Below are 16,946 nucleotides of genomic sequence, written 5' to 3'. Positions count from 1 at the left end.
TGTGTGAAAGCCAAAGGTCTCTTTAAACACCACAGGTCTAGTTTCTGTGTCACTCACAAGCCTCGTGTTTTGTCTCTGTCATTGTTCTTTAACTCCTCTTTTTTACCTGTCTTGCAGATCTGTTGTGAACTGATAATGCTATTACACATGAACTCACCTGCTTTCTATTTATAAAATAAATCCTGCAAATAACCTTTTAGGTTGTTACTATAAGACAACTTATAAGACATGGTTTTGTTTTTGTAAAAATGACGATTTTAAAAAGGAATACACAAAGGCACAGTTGGACCCATTACTCTCAAGCCTGCGCACATGTTAGTAATGATAAAAATGCAGCTGAGATCTCAGTATGAGGAGTGTTATTCACTGTCTTGTTATGGCAGGTTCCTCTACAACCGGTCTGGGCAGTGGAGTGATGGCACTGTTCCCATCCTGGCCACCACCGCTGCTGGCTTCACCTACATTGCATTTTTAATGGTCAGTCCTGCATCAAGTATGCACAGTGAAGGTGTTAAACATGTTGTTGTGGTGATTTTAGCAGCTTTTGAATTGTTTTGCATGTGTTGTGAGACATAGCAACCGGTCGCATGGGGATGTTGAGCAAGTTGAGATCTGTGAAGCAGCAGACTTGTTTTTGAAAGTTGTTCTCTAATGTGTGTGTGTTTCTCTTTTCAGGTTTTAGCACTTTGTCACATAGCACTTGGGCAACAGTTGAATTTGCACTGGCTCCATAAGGTAATGTACCAAATATGGGACTAAGCAATTGTGTAAGTGTGGGTGGTGACAATTGGGAGGTGGAAGGGGGTGAGGGAGTCTTGTGTGTGTACTTATCTGTTGGCCTGCCACCTACGTGTGTGCTCATTCATTGCTGGTCAACTGAACTTGTCCTGAACTTACTGTTTCGATCATGTTGTACCAAGAATGTTGTCAAAGACCTGCACTAAAATGCTATCAGCAAACCAAATACATGGACCAAACACTGTTTGTTGTGTGAAAGGCCTGGGAGCTATTTTGGGTTATTGTGTGTGTGTGTGTGTGTCTGTGTGTGTGTCTGTGTGTGTGTCTGTGTGTGTGCGTGTGTGTGTGCGTGTGTGTGTGTGTGTGTGTGTGTGTGTGTGTGTGTGTGTACATACATGTATTCAAAGTGACACTCTCTCTGATTTTCTCCATCTCTCCCTCTCCATCTACACAGATAGGAGTGACTGCTGCTCTGCTCACCACCGTTGTCGGGGTGATATCTGTCAATCAAACATGGGGACAAGAGTGGGACGTCATCCCCATCTCGCTGCAGGTCAGACTAAGATGCAGTAAAACCTCGAAGCCAACTTTGAAGGCTTGACACCACTTCTAATTCTAAGTTTGAGTACTAAATTGAGTGTTGTGATACACAGGGTAAAGACAGGAGATAAAGTAGTTCAGCCTTCACGTCCTACCGCTGTATGAAAAGAAGCCATAATGTCTTGCAGACGGACGTTTCTGTCTTGTGCTGGTGACGTCTTTTGGAACCAGAGTTTATGTGTTAAGCTGAGGACACACTACAAGATTTTTTGCCAGATTTTCCCCACAATTCCCAGTCACACTAGTTGGGGACAGTCGGCATGGCTAGTTGGCACAAAAATCTATTAGTGTGTGAGAGGAACAGACTTGACTTGTCCTAAGTCGCAGGCAATTAAACATGCTTGAATTTTTTGAGTTGAATCTGGATGCAGTGTGAACTGATTACAGACCCAACTACAAACACGTGTTGCCAACAGCCAATGAAAAAGAGAGGGTGGGATGCAGGAAATGGCATCAGGCATCTGGAAGTAGCGGGAATATCAAAACACTGATGTTTGAACATCAGTCTGAAGTCTGTAGGGGCCACACTGCAAACATCAACTCCTACACGACTTCACCCAAACATGTTTTTTCTTTTTGATCATTTTTTCAGAGCAGATAGCTGCGCAGGCAACAGCAGCAGCGAGCTGTTTGTCGTCCTTGTTTCTTTACTTCTTCATCTTAAAGTTTTGTTGGTGGATGGCAAACAACAAATTGGTGCATTACCTCCACCAACTGGTATGTTTGTTTACCCTTTAAATCGCCGCCCTCGCGAGAGTTTGCGCGATAGTGCAGAAAAATGACAAATCATGTAGTCAGTGATCCCTCATCAGGCGCAGTTGTTAAGTGTGTGGTCTTTCAGTCGTCATACAAAAATCTGCTGAAACCAGTCATGTAGTGTGTACTCCAAATGTTTTCAAAATCTGTAAAGAGTTATGTAGTGTGTCCCCAGCTTAAGTAATGAGGCGGTTGAGCAGCAGAATAGAGGTCCTGCCCCATACATCCACCTGACCAATCGTGAGTCGATCACGACATAACACCTGATTTATAACATCAAATAGCTAATTTAAAAACAAAAAAAAATGTTTACATACACCAGTGTGATAAGAACTACCTAAAACAACAACAAAAAGAACATCTTTCTTTGGGAATAAATCAAAATTTATCTGACATGTAATTTAGTTATTTTTTAGTTTGGTCCCTTGCAAGGTTTACGATCGTTACTGCAGCCAGGCATCAGGAGGCGTTTGATTCATTTTTGGGGATCTGTCATGTCACCCATCTTTACACACAGTCTATTGTTTATCCGTAACTGCTGTTACCTGAGCATGTCCAGGATCAGCTGTTTGGAAACTTGCAATATCTATTTCTATCTATCTCTTCATACTTGTTTGTGCCTTTCATTCTGAAATTATATTCATAGAGTAGTATCTTTATTGCTCTATATGCACCAGTCCCATCTGCAACAGCTATATCATGTTTATTTTGACACACATATCTATTATTTTCTTCTCTTGCAAAAATAAAATCCTTCTATGCATACTTTGTTGATAATTGATAATCACGCCTCGAGTTACGCTTATAATTATATTTCCATATTTAACATTGCCATGTATAGAGAAAAAAGTGTAATAATTCAAACTGCATTTACTGTGGTGAGAAGACACTTGATCTGCATTTATCCCACCAACAATTAGCAGCTAAACGGCATCCAAGGAGTCTCGAGAAGCTTATAATTAGTGTGTCCCGGTGAGATTATTGCACCACGATGAATGTGTGATTGAAGTGGATGCGCAGTTCTACTGAAACTGATGCCATTGAAATTGAGTGCCTCTACAAATTATAGCTATTATCTCTGAATAGTATTACCACTGTCTTAACCCCACATAATGTCTGTAATTCCATGCCTCTCTGTCTATATCTTTGTTTCTTCCTGATTCTCTTTCCCTTAACCTTTTCTCTGTATCCTCTTTCTTCCTTCCTTCCTTCATGTCCTACCGTCTCTCTGTCCAGGCTACAGGTCCGTTCCTTCACATAGGGGCTCTTGCTGCGGTCACAGCGCTCTCTTGGATTGTGGCCGGGCAGGTCGCCCGTGCAGAAAAAACAAGTAGGTTTACTTTAGCAACACAGAATACAAGTTACTGTTACCTGCCGTACGCATCTGCCACACACACACACACACACACACACACAAACACACACATACATGCACAGGAAGAGTGGTGAATGATTAACACTGTGTAGACAGAGGCCAGGACCTCCACCCAGGGTGTCGGAGATAACGGACATTCCTACGGGCTCATGTGATGTTTTCCAGCAGGGACACCTTGGATTGTTTTAGAGTACAGGAGGCTCTTTGAGGATTAGAAGCTCTTAGCATGCATTTAACTTGCTGCCATTGGTGTCTCTACAGCAGAATTTACAGTTAATGTTATTTATGTACCTGTACTTCTGAAGAAACAGTCAGATAGCAATATTGATTATATAAATGCATTTAGTCATGTACATCATGACATTTCTCCAGAAGTGATTGATCTGAAGATGCATTTAGCTAAGAGGATTTTACTTCCAGTGAGGTGCATAACTCTTTCTTTTTATGACTCTCCTCAAATTGGACAAGGTAGTTTCTACTTAGTACTGTGGGAAAACTAATAAAAGCCCCTAGCTACATTGTAGGTTCTGCTTTTGCAGAGACTTGATGAGGTGGAAAGGTTTAGGCCATATTTCTCCCTCTTAAGCATCTCTACTGTCAGGCAGAGTCTGAATACCAAAGAGGATGTGAGGGTGTGTGTGTGTGTGGACGAAGGCTGCGAAGGCTGCCTGTGTGTAACAAGAGTTGTCTACTCAACCCCACCCCAGAGCTGACCTTGAAACAAATACATTCCCCTGTTTGTGTGTATGTGTGCGCGTTTGTGTGTCTTCATCAGCCTTCATCGCTCACTTACATGCAGGGGAAAATGCCACGATGTGTGGCTATAAACGATACTAAATATTATTCACATTATTAGTCACATATTAGCCGTGTTTCCGTCAAGGAATTTCTATGCACATTTTGAAGATTTGCAGTTTCAAGACTTTCGAAAATGTGCATAAAAGGTTTTATGTATTTATTGAATCCTATTCCTGAAGACATCTCTCTCTCTGCGCGCAAAATCTTCTTCTTCCCCTGTTTACTGACAGATTAGCCTACAGCAACAGATTACGCTGCCATCTTTTGACAAAAGTAAATTCATGCAGCTTTGTTTATTCGCTCTGGTGGATGGAGACCATCCTAACATGCATTTTCTTTATTGCAACATCAGAACTGTACTTCAAAGTTAGCTTCAACTTTAGATAAGTTGGCTGGTTTAGCTAGTGGCTGGTTTAGATAACATGATTTGTTTTGTTTCTTTTAGATAACATGATTTGTCCATTTTTTTTTTTTAAGGGTATTTTTGCATTTTTATTAACACAACATTTCAAAATTTCACTTCAAAATCTGCTTCCACTTTGATGGAAACTTGGCTATTGAAAACTTGAATCGAATACATAAATTGTAGCCCTCGTCTTTCAACAAAGCTAGGGTAACTGTTTCCTCCACTTCCAATTGTTATGCTAAGCTAAGCTAACTGGTTGCTGACTGTAGTTACATTCAAAGATCCAAATCTTGTCAAGAAAGCAAATAAGCATATTTGTCAAACTGTCAAACTATTCCTTTAACCTCTACTGCTGTACCGTCGTGTGTCTCTCCCAGGGTTCCAGGTGGTGGTCATGCTGCTGTATCTCAGTGTGTTACTGGGACTCTACGTGGTGCCGCTGTACATCACCTCCCCCTGCATCATGGACCCCACTTCACTCAAACAACGCCCTGATGTCATTGGCCACCAGGGAGCCCCCATGGTGAGTGAGCTGATCTCTATCATCCAATCAGAATGTGATTATATGAAACAGGCCACAAAAAAATGCACTATATGTGCTTTCACACTGCCTCTGCTTTTAGCTACAACAGAGGCCCAAACCCCTTAACATGATGCTGATGTAACTGAGCCACTCGGGATATGAAGCCTATAATCCCGAGTGTCAACGACTGCTTGATTCTGATTTGGAGAAATTGTTTTTCATTCATTTTTCTTCTCCTGCATTTCCCAGGGCTGTTCCACTCTAATAATGACCTTGTGGTCGTGCAACTGAAAATAGTTCACAAACATAACCCAGTGGGAGCCTGGAGCTTTCACTGCCTGATGTATGGCAGGGATATATTTTCTGCTGGATTTGGTGTATTTCTGCCTGGCAGAGACAAACACTTGGCAGCTTGTTGTGAAAGAAAATCAATGAGAAATTGCTTATGATCAGATTGGCTGCTGGTTTTGGACTCCACTACATTGTTAAAAAGCCTGTTAGATCCTGTTAGTTAGCTATGCATCAGAAGCATTTATGCACACCAAAGCACATTTTTGCTTTTTATATTTAATTTATGTGTTTAGATTAATGTTATCACTTCTAAATGATACCTGAAGATTGATTTATGCTCCTGGCACAATGTCTGGCTCAGTATTATGCAACCTGAAAGGAAAATGAAGGTGGATTGCTGCTTATTCATAACAGTTACTCACACGTTCAAAAACACACCCTGCATTATGTGGTATTTTTGTAAAGCGATCGATCCTCTCAGTGGAATCTAAATTTAGGTGTGGCTCTGCAAGGCTGTGAGAAATTCAGTCACATGACTGCACTCTGGTTCCCAGAAGGTCTATGTATCGATTACAGCATTATTCCCATGCTGAGTTCCCAAGTCATTAGCTTTACTCACAGGGTCTTCTAGGAAGATGCTTTTCTAGTAAGCGATGATTAACCTATTGATGTTGTATTGGTCATAACCTTGACTGGAAGAGCAGTCCAATACGTTGCTTTATTTCATTTCATAACATTGATTTGTGTTCAGGGGAAGGAGTGTATTCTCACATTCATGTTTACTTTTTTTCCTCTGTAGCATAACCTTCCTGATAGATAAACATGAATTATTTTGGGCTGTCAAAGTTAACACAATAACATGTTTGTTTTAACGACATTAATTACACACATTAATGCAGGTTGTGTTAGGAGAACCCTTAAAGGCACAGTTGAACAGATAAAAAATATGTTATTAATTTGCAATTAACTGTGAACAATCATGCAATTAATCACATTGACGTTTTTTTTTTTTTTTTAGAGAAAAGTAAAATTATTTTTAATTAACATTTTGCCTGTCATTTTTATTATCCTCATGAGTGGTATGGCTTCCAGTAAACTCACCTATTGGGTCATTATATCAGGACTACATGTAATGATTGTGTTTGTCTCTACTCTGTGTGTGTGTGTGTGTGTGTGTGTGTCCGTGTCCGTGTTCCAGCTTGCTCCAGAGAACACACTGTGGTCCTTTCAGCGAGCTCTGCAGATGAACGTCACTGGGTTGGAGGCTGACGTGACTATCAGGTACACACACACACACAAGATCAATACAGCAGAATGACAAAGCCAAACAAATGAAGGGTTATTCAGATGCTCACTCTCTTTTTGGTTTCCTTCCCCGTAATGTGTCGCTTTTGTTCACTCTCTAATCAAATTGTTGTTGTCACAGAGGAATAGGCAAAGCAATAAAATTCTTTCAACACAACAAAAAGCACAACAATATCAACATATATTTGGGATATGATCTACAGCAGTCACAGGACTGTAGCATTGAGCAGGCTACAGAGATCTACAGCAGATCAGTCTATCAGCAGGCTTGACATCATCAAACATAATGGAAGGTGATGGGCTGCGTGTAGAGACACACTTAGAAGGAGGAGAGAAATGAAGAAGTGGGGGCTGGGAACTGTATGGCCATGGTATATGATGGATAATGGGTGAACATGTCCGTTCATGCATGTGCAGTGATGGAGGCTGCGTGATTAGTGCAGATGTGGGGAAGTGTTGGTTGGCTGCAGGCTGTGTGTTTATGGGTTGGGCCTTTATTTTGTCGTGTAGTGTCTTTATGGTTATTGTCTATTACCCTTGCATCCCAATTAGCTGAAGACTCTTTTCCTGTGTGTGTGTGTGTGTGTGTGTGTGTGTGTGTGTGTGTGTGTGTGTGTGTGTGTGTGTGTGTGTGTGTGTGTGTGTGTGTGTGTGTGTGTGTGTGTGTGTGTGTGTGTGTGTGTGTGTGTGTGTGTGTGTGTGTGTGTGTGTGTGTGTGTGTGTGTGTGTGTGTGTGTGTGTGTGTGTGTGTGTGTGTGTGTGTGTGTGTGTGTGTGTGTGTGTGTGTGTGTGTGTGTGTGTGTGTGTGTGTGTGTGTGTGTGTGTGTGTGTGTGTGTGTGTGTGTGTGTGTGTGTGTGTGTGTGGTCCTATGAGAGGTGAAACAGTGTGTGATTGGTGCTGGCCGCTGACAGGTGAGCTCTTGACTGTGCTGAGTAATTAGACTTGATGACAACCAGAGCGACACTGAGACTCCGCTACTGCTGCAGATACACACACACACCAAAATTACAACATAGTGTTTATGCACTACTTATTTTAGTTTTTTAATCATGATTTCATTTTTTTTTTTTTTTATTCTTTGAAGAAAGTTTTGTCTTTTTTTCTCCAGCTAAATGTATTTGTGGAGTGAACAGTTCACACACTATCAAGCACACACTCATGTCCTTGCTGGGAAACGGCATTATTTTTCTGTCAAGAATTTGAATAGCAAATATTGAGAAATGGAAGGGCTTTTACTGTTTGTTTTGTTGTCTTGTTTTTACTGAAAACAGACAAACAAGACAAGTCATGTGGTATTCAAATATTGAGCAGCAGCTTTAACAACAAAGAAGAAAAACCTCACAAACTCTTGTCTTGTCTCCTTCTTTTGGTTTTGTTTGACATGATTTCACCCTCGAACCAACTCCTGTCTCCTCTGCTCACATCTTATCTAACTAAAATGGAAGGACTCTCTGTCTGTATGTCTGTATCAAATTTCCACTAGAGGGGTGTATTGCTGAGGACCCAAGGAAGTGTAATGTCTAGTGCAGGCTATTGAGATCTACAGCAAATACTTATTAGTAGAGCATTGAGTACACACTGTGCAGTGTATTGAGAGGGGAGCCCTATTAACTGGCTAGGTACAGCTCACTGACTGTCGCCTGCTGCAGTACATTCAAGACCAGATAAAGAAAGAGACAGGAGAGAGTGGAGATGTCAACAGTTTATTGCCAGAAATAACATGGTCCGAAATAGTTAGCTGAAGCAAATGATGCATATACTCTAGCACAACTATATGAAGTCAGGTGTATTACTCAGGTCCCATGGGAAGCACAGTGTCAAGTGTGAAGTCATTGGGATGAAGGGTTCTCACCTTTGAGTAAAAATGGGAGGTATAGAAGCTGGGTGATCAGATGTATTTGATGTCCAACCTTGAACATCTTTTACTCTGCTCCACCATCCAGGAAAAGTCCCTTACAAATACATTGTTTTGTTTTTTATTCCTCATGAGTTACACATACAGGTGCATCTCAATAAATTAGAATATCATAGAAAAGTTTATTTATGTCAGTAATCCAATTAAAAAAGTGGAAATAACACATTATATACGTAGATCCATTACACACAGAATGAAACATTTCATTTCTTAATTTATTTAAGGTCTTCCAATTATAATTATGGCTTACATTTAATGAAGACATTTAAAAAAATGTAATATTACAAAAGACCAATTTTAAAAAGTATGTTTATTATGGAAATGTTGTCCTCTGAAAAGTATGTCCATCTATATGCACCCAATACTTGTTTGGGGCTATTTGACTGAACTACTGTTCTAATTTGTTGAGATGCATCTGTATGTTTGTAAATTTAAAGATAATTTTGAAAGTCATGAAGTCACAATTTGTTGAAAAACTGTGACTGTGAAAATAATTAGAAAAACGACACGCCTACGACTTGACACCCACATCTGGCAAAAGTCTTGCTTTAGTTTTCCTTTAGTTTCCCGGCTGATAAAAAGACCAGAACATTAGGTAAGATAATGTTTCATTTGTGCGTTGAACTTAGCTAGGTTACCTTGCTAGATAACTTGGTGACGTATATTTTGCGTGACGAGATGTACCGTGACTTACTTGACTTGCAAAATGATCCCTTAAATTGACATCATGTGTGTTATTAATGGTACAATATATAAACAGGTTAAAAAATAATTTCTCTTGCTGCTGACTGAACACAATTGTATAGACTACCTGATTTGCATCTTGTAACTCTGCTCCCCCGTCTGACACTGACCATTAGTGTGGACGGAGTGCCTTTCCTGATGCGTGACCGCACCCTGCGGAGGACCACAGACGTGGGGAGAGTTTTCCCTGACAGGCAAATGGAAGACGCCTCATCCTTCAACTGGACAGACCTGCAGCAGCTCAATGCAGGACAGTGGTTCCTAAAGGTACTTCTCGGTTGCAGATGAAGCCGTTTCAGCTCTTTGACAGCGTGAAGTGGTGCAGTGATGTGTGATAAAGGTCATCAGCCCATTGAGTCGTGAGAACTCTGTTCCTCTGCTTTCATCCAAATACTGAGATCCACTAATGCTTAATACTGACGCTCTACTGTATCCAGAGGGGAGCAGGGTCAACGAGTGCTTCAAAATAATAGTTTGTTTTAAAAGCTTGAAGTAGAATTGGGCCAAACAGGATGAAAGCACACTGTTCTAGTACCCAATTATTCTTTCCTGCATATGATATTACAACAAATGGAGAAATGACCTACTCTATTGTTGTGTTCTTGTTTAGCCATTACCTGCAGATTGTTTATCTTCACGGTATAAATTTAGGACAAGATGCAGCGACGTAGTGCAGTGTTCCACTTTAATTCTTCTTCAGTACCCTCCGGTCAGGTGTATACTCTCTAGATCGGTCTACTCACTGAAACACTGCAAAAGCAAAGTGTTTCTTCTAATCTGCAAGTGTATACACTCACTGTGTAGTTTTGTTTCTAAAGGTAGGTTTAAACTGACTGTGTTTGTTAAATATTTTCTTCTGATTCTCATATTATGAGATCAGACTGCTGTGCAAAGACACTTTGCTGTGACGCTTCTGCTACGTCAGCATTTGTTTGAATCTGCATTGCATATGAGCCCATTGTTGCAAGAGATTGCTCGCCAAGAAAAGCATGTGTGTAATTATGACAATTAACTGTCATAGTATGATTTCTATATGCCCAAACATATCCTTACTGTGTAATAAAAGTATGATTTAAAATAAAAGCTAAAATGTCTTTTGGTGAGTATACTGAAGTGAAACACATAGTGGAAGACTGATCTTATCCTGTGTGCTGCGACAAGGAGCAAGGGAGCAGTGAAGCGAGGAAGGATGTGAAGGAAATGGAAAAAAATAATCCGCTGTCTTATTTGCTGCGGACGTTGTCCAAGCACTCTACATAAAATGGGTGTTTTCATTCAAAATAACTAGATTTCTGAAAATATAGTTTAATTTCTAATGGCAGAAATGTGTTTTGTTTTTTCATGTTATATTTGTATTTTAAACAATAAGTCCAGTGTTTAACACCTGTGTGATCTTCATCCTGATGCCATTCTGTCCCTGTGTTTCAGGAGGACCCTTTTTGGACCGTGCAGACCTTGTCTCCGCGTGAGAAGCATCATATTGCCAACCAGAGTGTGTGCAGCCTGGAGCAGCTTCTAAAGCTGGCATCTTTTCATAACAGCACAGTGGTTTTCCGGCTGAGGAGACCTCCTTCAGAGCACCCCTGCTACCACAGCTGGATCAATGATACACTACAGGCAGTGCAGCAGTCTGGGGTTCCTCAGAGCCTGGTATAATAATAGACAAATGTATTATATTCAGACATATAACACTGAAATAATTGTTTTCTGAATGTATTAAATAATTTGAATCCCTTTTACAAATGAGCTCTAACAAATCTATTATCAGTAATCAATGGGTTGAAAGTGTAGCTTGTGGTTAGTTTTACTTTGTTCTGTAAAAGTCACTTGAACAAATTTCCCCATAAAGTACATAAAGTAATGCTAAGGCCAATCCTGGCTTCAAATCAATTTAAGATTCTGTGACATGATCTGAGAGACGTTCCTGATCAAGACATTCCTGAAATAGGTCACTGCAGTAAAATAATTAATAATTAACTAAAAACCAAACCTTTTTTCAAACCAAATTTCTTTTTTCAACCCTTAAATGCTCAAGCAAATAATCCAACAAATACACAGAAACATGTCATTGTTTTTATGTTAATGTTACAGGCAAATGTACCAAGTCCATTATTGGGACTTTGACAAATATCCTACCACAGTTTATGATTAAATTATGCAAAAATGCAAGAAAATCAAAGGGATTCACCTCCTTTTTCTTGGCACTGTATACAGCTCAGTGCTTAGATATTCCCAGTTGGGATCATGTTTAGTCCTCTCCGCAGCATGCTGCCTGGCATTGTATTCTGATCATATTTTATGCAAGCGTGATTGTTTAAAATGTGAATCAATCTAATATGTGCATTTGGACCCTGTCACATCATTAATTTTGACAAGTTACACAGTGTTACTGCAGTCCTGTGTGTTGTGCTGTGTGTAGGTTATGTGGACTCCTGATGAACACAGAGCTCAGGTGAGACAGATGGAACCCGGTCTGATCCAGACCTCAGTGGAAAAACAGGGTCCTCAGAGTCTCCATCAGCAAGGCATCAGCAGGCTGCTGCTCCGATACAACCAGGCCAGCCCACAGGAAATCAGGTAGGGACACACACCTGATACTGTTATCAGCTTAGCACACATGGATAAAGACGTGACTGAATGTGTGTGATTTGTTATAGAAACTTCTCTGAGAGCAACATCAACCTCACGCTTCACACCATCAACGAGCCCTGGTTGTACTCGGTGCTCTGGTGCAGCGGAGTGTCTTCTGTCTCCTCAGAGGCCTCACATATTCTCAAAAAGGTGCCTTACCCCATCTGGCTCATGGTAAGAACTCATCATACACTGTATAGCAAAATGTCTTTATTTATTTTTTGCTTTCTTCAGTTTCTCTGTGTGGCTTTCTTTCTTTATTCTCTTTCTGTTCAGCTATATTCTCTCTACACACCAACCTGGAAAAGATCTGCCTGGTAACAGGTTTTTTTAATAACCAGTGTAAAAGCTTTCATTAACTGGCTACATGCTGAATCAGTAGATGGTATTAGATAACAACCTATCTGCATGCTGTAGACTTTTAACAGGTGATACCAGCCAGGGAAATAAGCTTCCAACTGAACACATCAAGTCTGTTTATTTCCTGCGCTGAGCGGACTACCCTCTTATCCTTTTAATACTCATCTGAAGTCCCAGCGCAGTAGAAACACGAGCATCAGTGCTGTAGTGCGTGACTCATGCTTTTCTAGCTCCGTCGTCTCTTCAAACCTCTCATCATGGATAGCACCCACACTGTGCCGTGCTGCTATCATTTCACCTGCCTGCCAGTGCAGCGTGCCAGCCTGGTCTCCCCGTCTGTAGCAGCATACGGGGACTCTGCATGACAACATGTGGATGTGACCCAGGCCCCCCGCTGTGGTTCAGGGAGGGTTTAAGCTGCCGGAGCATCTGCAGTGCTGTCTGTTTGTGTCAACTGTGAATCTGTAGTGAAGTGAAGTCAGTCAATAGATGTTGTTGAGGCCAATGGAAGTGAATATTTATAATCGTTTTCATGCAGGTTTTCATCTTATGTTACAGAAAAATATTGGCAATTGAATACACCTTCACAAGAAAGTTCATTAAATAACTCCACTTTTCCTGCATTTGCCAATTTAAATGCCTTTATTTCGTGGATGTTTTTTTTTGGAGTTAGTTTATTTACAGAAGTATTGCACAAGACAGTTTGGATGTTGCTGCTCACATAACAGATTGTATTGTTAACATGTAGCGCCGCCCAGTGGTGGATTCTTGCATTAACTGGTACGTGTGTTTGCAGAGACCAGATGAATACTGCCTGATGTGGGTGTCTGCAGACCTCATCTCCTTTGCAGTAGTCATAGGAATATTCATTTTCCAGAAGTAAGTACAGCCGCTCGGTGATATAACTGTGAGCAAGTCATATGAAGACTTTGTGTTACTCTATTGTTCTGCTGGTGTGTCTCTCCTGTTGTGGTTTTGAATCATATTGTATATATTTAGATTTATGTCATGTTACAAAAATGATGTAATCTAAATGAATATTAACAAGCACAAACTACATTTCTTTCTCAGAAAACAATGATGTATGTACAGTACCAGTCCAAAGTTTGGACTTTTGTTCTTTCTTTTATTATTTTCAACATTGTAGATTAATTCTGAAGACATCAAAACTATGAAAGAACACAGATGGAATTATGGAATTATGTAGTAAAAAAAGGTGTTAAACAAACTGGAATATGTGTTAGATTTTAGATTTTTTGAAGACACTTTAATGTGTAGTATTAATCTACAATGTAGAAAAATTAATAAAAATAAAGAAACATTTAAATGAGAAAGGCGTGTCCAAACTTTTGACTGGTACTGTATGTAAAAAGAACCTCTGAATTGTCAAGTAGTGAATTCTCACAGGGCTTTACAAAATAAATTTCATATAGACTAGTTATTGATTGAATTACCAGAAAACATACTATATCATGATGTATATTGTTGTCAACATATGAAATTCTTTCCCTTGTTTTGTTTTGATCACCTTTTTAAATTATTTTGCCAATAATGAGCCTCAACAGAAAGGCAGGGAAGGACAAAAATCCATTTATGTATTTTGTGATTTCCAAGCTGTTCTGATGTATTTTTGCTGTTCTCTGGTGATGGAGAAGATATATTTTTTCGGAGCATATCTTCTCTCAGCTAAGCTTCACACTCTTCCAGTATTTCCTCTTTCTGTTGGACAGAGTGGTTTTGTTTGTTTCTGTGACGACTCCAGAGACAGATGACCTGTCCTCCTGTCATCTCTCAGATGGAGAGGGAGGGCAGCGGTCGTTTTTTTCTTTTCTTTTCTCTTTTTTTTCCTCAAGGTCTGGTGCAGGTTTGCTCTGCTTAGCTGAGCTCTTCAGTAGCTTCTGCTGGCTTCTAAACTGACCTCTCTTATCTCCCGCCCTTCTTTTGTCCTGTTTTGTCCTTCCGCCTCTTCCTCGTCCTCTCTCCTCTGCCTGATGTGCATGCTCTCCTCCTCCTCTGCTGCATTCTGGCATCTTCTCTCAGCTATCACATGATCAGGTAACTGGGTCGACTCTTCTGACCCAACGTCTTCTTTCCTTTCACCGTCTTTCTGTCTTTCACTCTCTTTATCCATCCTTCTTCTGTTTGATGCATTGTTTTGCCTTCCATCCATTTTTACATACTTTCTCTATCTTTTTTTGTCACTCTTTATTATGACTTCAAAATCCATCCAAATTTTCTCTTCATCTTACATCCACTGTCTTTCTTTCTTTATTTTCTCTCTCACTTCTCTCTATCTCACCTGAATCGTTGTACTGCACTGCTGCCACTTTCCTCCAGAGGGAGGAGCTCACGTCTTTATCCCTGTGGGCAAAATAAAATGAATGCTTTCCACCCACACAGCACTAAATATCCACAGCATTAAGTTGCCAATGAGATTTCACATTTATTATCCATCTTGTTTAGCCAAACGACTAAATGTCTGAAATGAAGTACGGATATGCATTCATCAGGGGAAGTGCCTCAGGATTGGCTTTTATTGACGCTGATTAACTAAGAGCTTGCTTGTCTGCATTTCTGTTTCCGAATGCCTCCGTGCGTTAGTCACAGTTCATTGTGACTAATGCTCTGTGTTAAGTTAATTGAAATCAAGGCTGTTTTCATTAAAGGGAGGACGCGGCCTCCACATACAGGAAATTAATTCCTCTGCAGTGACACACAGAGCTAAGTTTAGAGTGATCGTCTGCGGAACAGCAAATGTTGATTTAATGAACACAAAACAGCAAAATGTTCTGTATTGAATTATATTTTACTGATTATTCATTCAGGAGATATTACAAAGACTTCAGGGAAAAAAAAAATAGCTTTTTTAAATTATTTTTAAGAATGTGTTATTTGCAGCACATATTGTAACCATAACATGATATATTTGCTACCACTTTCTAATAGGGCAGCTTCTACATAGTTGTAACCATTACTTTTATTAATGGACTGCACTTATATAGAGGTTTTATCCAAAGGGCTTTATACTACAGACTGCACTCTTTCACATGTTCACACACACACACATTCATACTGGTGGCAGAGGTGGTGCCACCTGCTATTAATGGGAAACGTGTCATTCAGCAACACTTAAGATTAGGCCATTAAAACACATTTAGGGTTGCCTTTAGGGTTGCCAGGTTGTGACAAAATTAGATTGTTCGGACTGTTTAACCATTTACCTTCTGGGAAAGAGCTGTATATATATATATATATATATATGTATATATACATATAAATGGATTCTGTAAACTTTATTTTTCACAATTGCATTCATAGTAACAATTTTAGATGTGATGATAAAGGCTTCCAGAGGCTGTCAGATATTGATATATGATATTACCGGACGATACTTGCCTATCAAATAAAAAGGGCAGTAATATAAAAATTATACATTTTTAACTGTAAAGCCTCTTTGTGAACCCTGAAAAGCACTCTGATAATATAATAAAAATAATAATATTAATAGATCTTTCTTATAAAGGTGTGTCAGTATCAGTGTATATGCTGTCCGATATGTTCAGTTTATGAAACTTTTTTTTATACAATAGATAATGCAGAACATTTTGTTTGCCGTGATTATAGAAATGGTGTTAGCTGTTAAACAGTTGTATTTCCCATTAAACAGAGTTAGACTCACTCCATAGCTCCTTTTGAACATTTAAATGTTTTCCCTCTGCATCAAAAGTTAAACCTTAAACTGCACATTGCGAGCAGAGGCAGCAGTATTTAGTGATTGTCTTGAGCAGATCTCTGACCTCAACATGTGACCCCCGCAGGTATCGTATGAGCGGCATGCGCAGCTACAACCCTGAACAGATCATGCTGAGCGCCGCGGTCAGGAGGTCCAGCAGAGACCTCAACGTCATGAAGGAGAAACTGATCTTCTCTGGTAAGACGAGAGGGACGTCTGTATGTCTGTCACTCCTGGATGTTTTCTAGTGTGTTGTTCTTGTGTGTTGTTCTTGTTCTTGTTTGGGCTCCTCAAAAAACTCACAAACCCTCTTTTTATTTTAAATTTGCAAAAAGAGTTTCAGGTGCCCAGATAGGGCATCACTGCATCCCAGCATGCATCTGTCTGTGTGTCTGTGAACGTTCTTGCACCTCCTCTTTCCTCCTGATGAAGGTCAACCCCAGTAGCGGCCTGTGTGATGTGCACCTCCTCTGCCAGCAGTGACTTCTTCCTTTATTCCATGCATCCATTGCATCCCCCGTTACCTGCCACTTCTCTGCCCCTCTCCCCTTCATCCATCCATCCATCCCTCCATGCACCAAACCTCCCCCACCACCCTCCCCCTCTGGAGACAGCGTCATGTGTAGGGGAGCTAATAGACGCCCCAGTCTGTCTAGACAGCCTCTAGTGCTGGGCGTCAAAGGTAAGTCATGTCGGCGCCACCTCTTTAAGGCTCTTCATCATTGTCCAAGTCATTTTTTTCATCTAGTATGACATCTTCATCTTCTATT

The 16,946-nt window shown here is 40.2% G+C and overlaps 1 protein-coding gene across 4 annotated transcripts in view; it reads left to right on the top strand.

The window, feature by feature from the left end:
• The window catches only part of gdpd5b (glycerophosphodiester phosphodiesterase domain containing 5b), a 54,528-nt gene that overhangs the window by 36,133 nt on the left and 1,449 nt on the right, over window positions 1–16,946 (top strand). The window contains exons 4-16 of one of the 4 annotated variants that reach the window (XR_009394149.1): window positions 384–477; window positions 676–735; window positions 1,193–1,291; window positions 3,331–3,424; window positions 5,051–5,196; window positions 6,686–6,768; window positions 9,569–9,719; window positions 10,881–11,102; window positions 11,872–12,029; window positions 12,110–12,257; window positions 13,240–13,322; window positions 16,262–16,374; window positions 16,609–16,858. Coding sequence is in view for 3 of the 4 variants with exons in the window: in XM_059331015.1 (XP_059186998.1) it covers window positions 384–477; window positions 676–735; window positions 1,193–1,291; window positions 3,331–3,424; window positions 5,051–5,196; window positions 6,686–6,768; window positions 9,569–9,719; window positions 10,881–11,102; window positions 11,872–12,029; window positions 12,110–12,257; window positions 13,240–13,322; window positions 14,484–14,498; window positions 16,262–16,424 (1,516 nt within the window). In the remaining variant the exon portion in view is untranslated. The other 3 variants (XM_059331012.1, XM_059331015.1, XM_059331013.1) reach the window with 3 other exon arrangements.

This window comes from Centropristis striata, chromosome 4 (genome assembly GCF_030273125.1).
Source record: "Centropristis striata isolate RG_2023a ecotype Rhode Island chromosome 4, C.striata_1.0, whole genome shotgun sequence".
Lineage (NCBI taxonomy): Eukaryota > Metazoa > Chordata > Actinopteri > Perciformes > Serranidae > Centropristis > Centropristis striata.
Note: the sequence above shows the minus strand (reverse complement) of the source record. Positions and strands in the feature narration are given on the sequence as shown.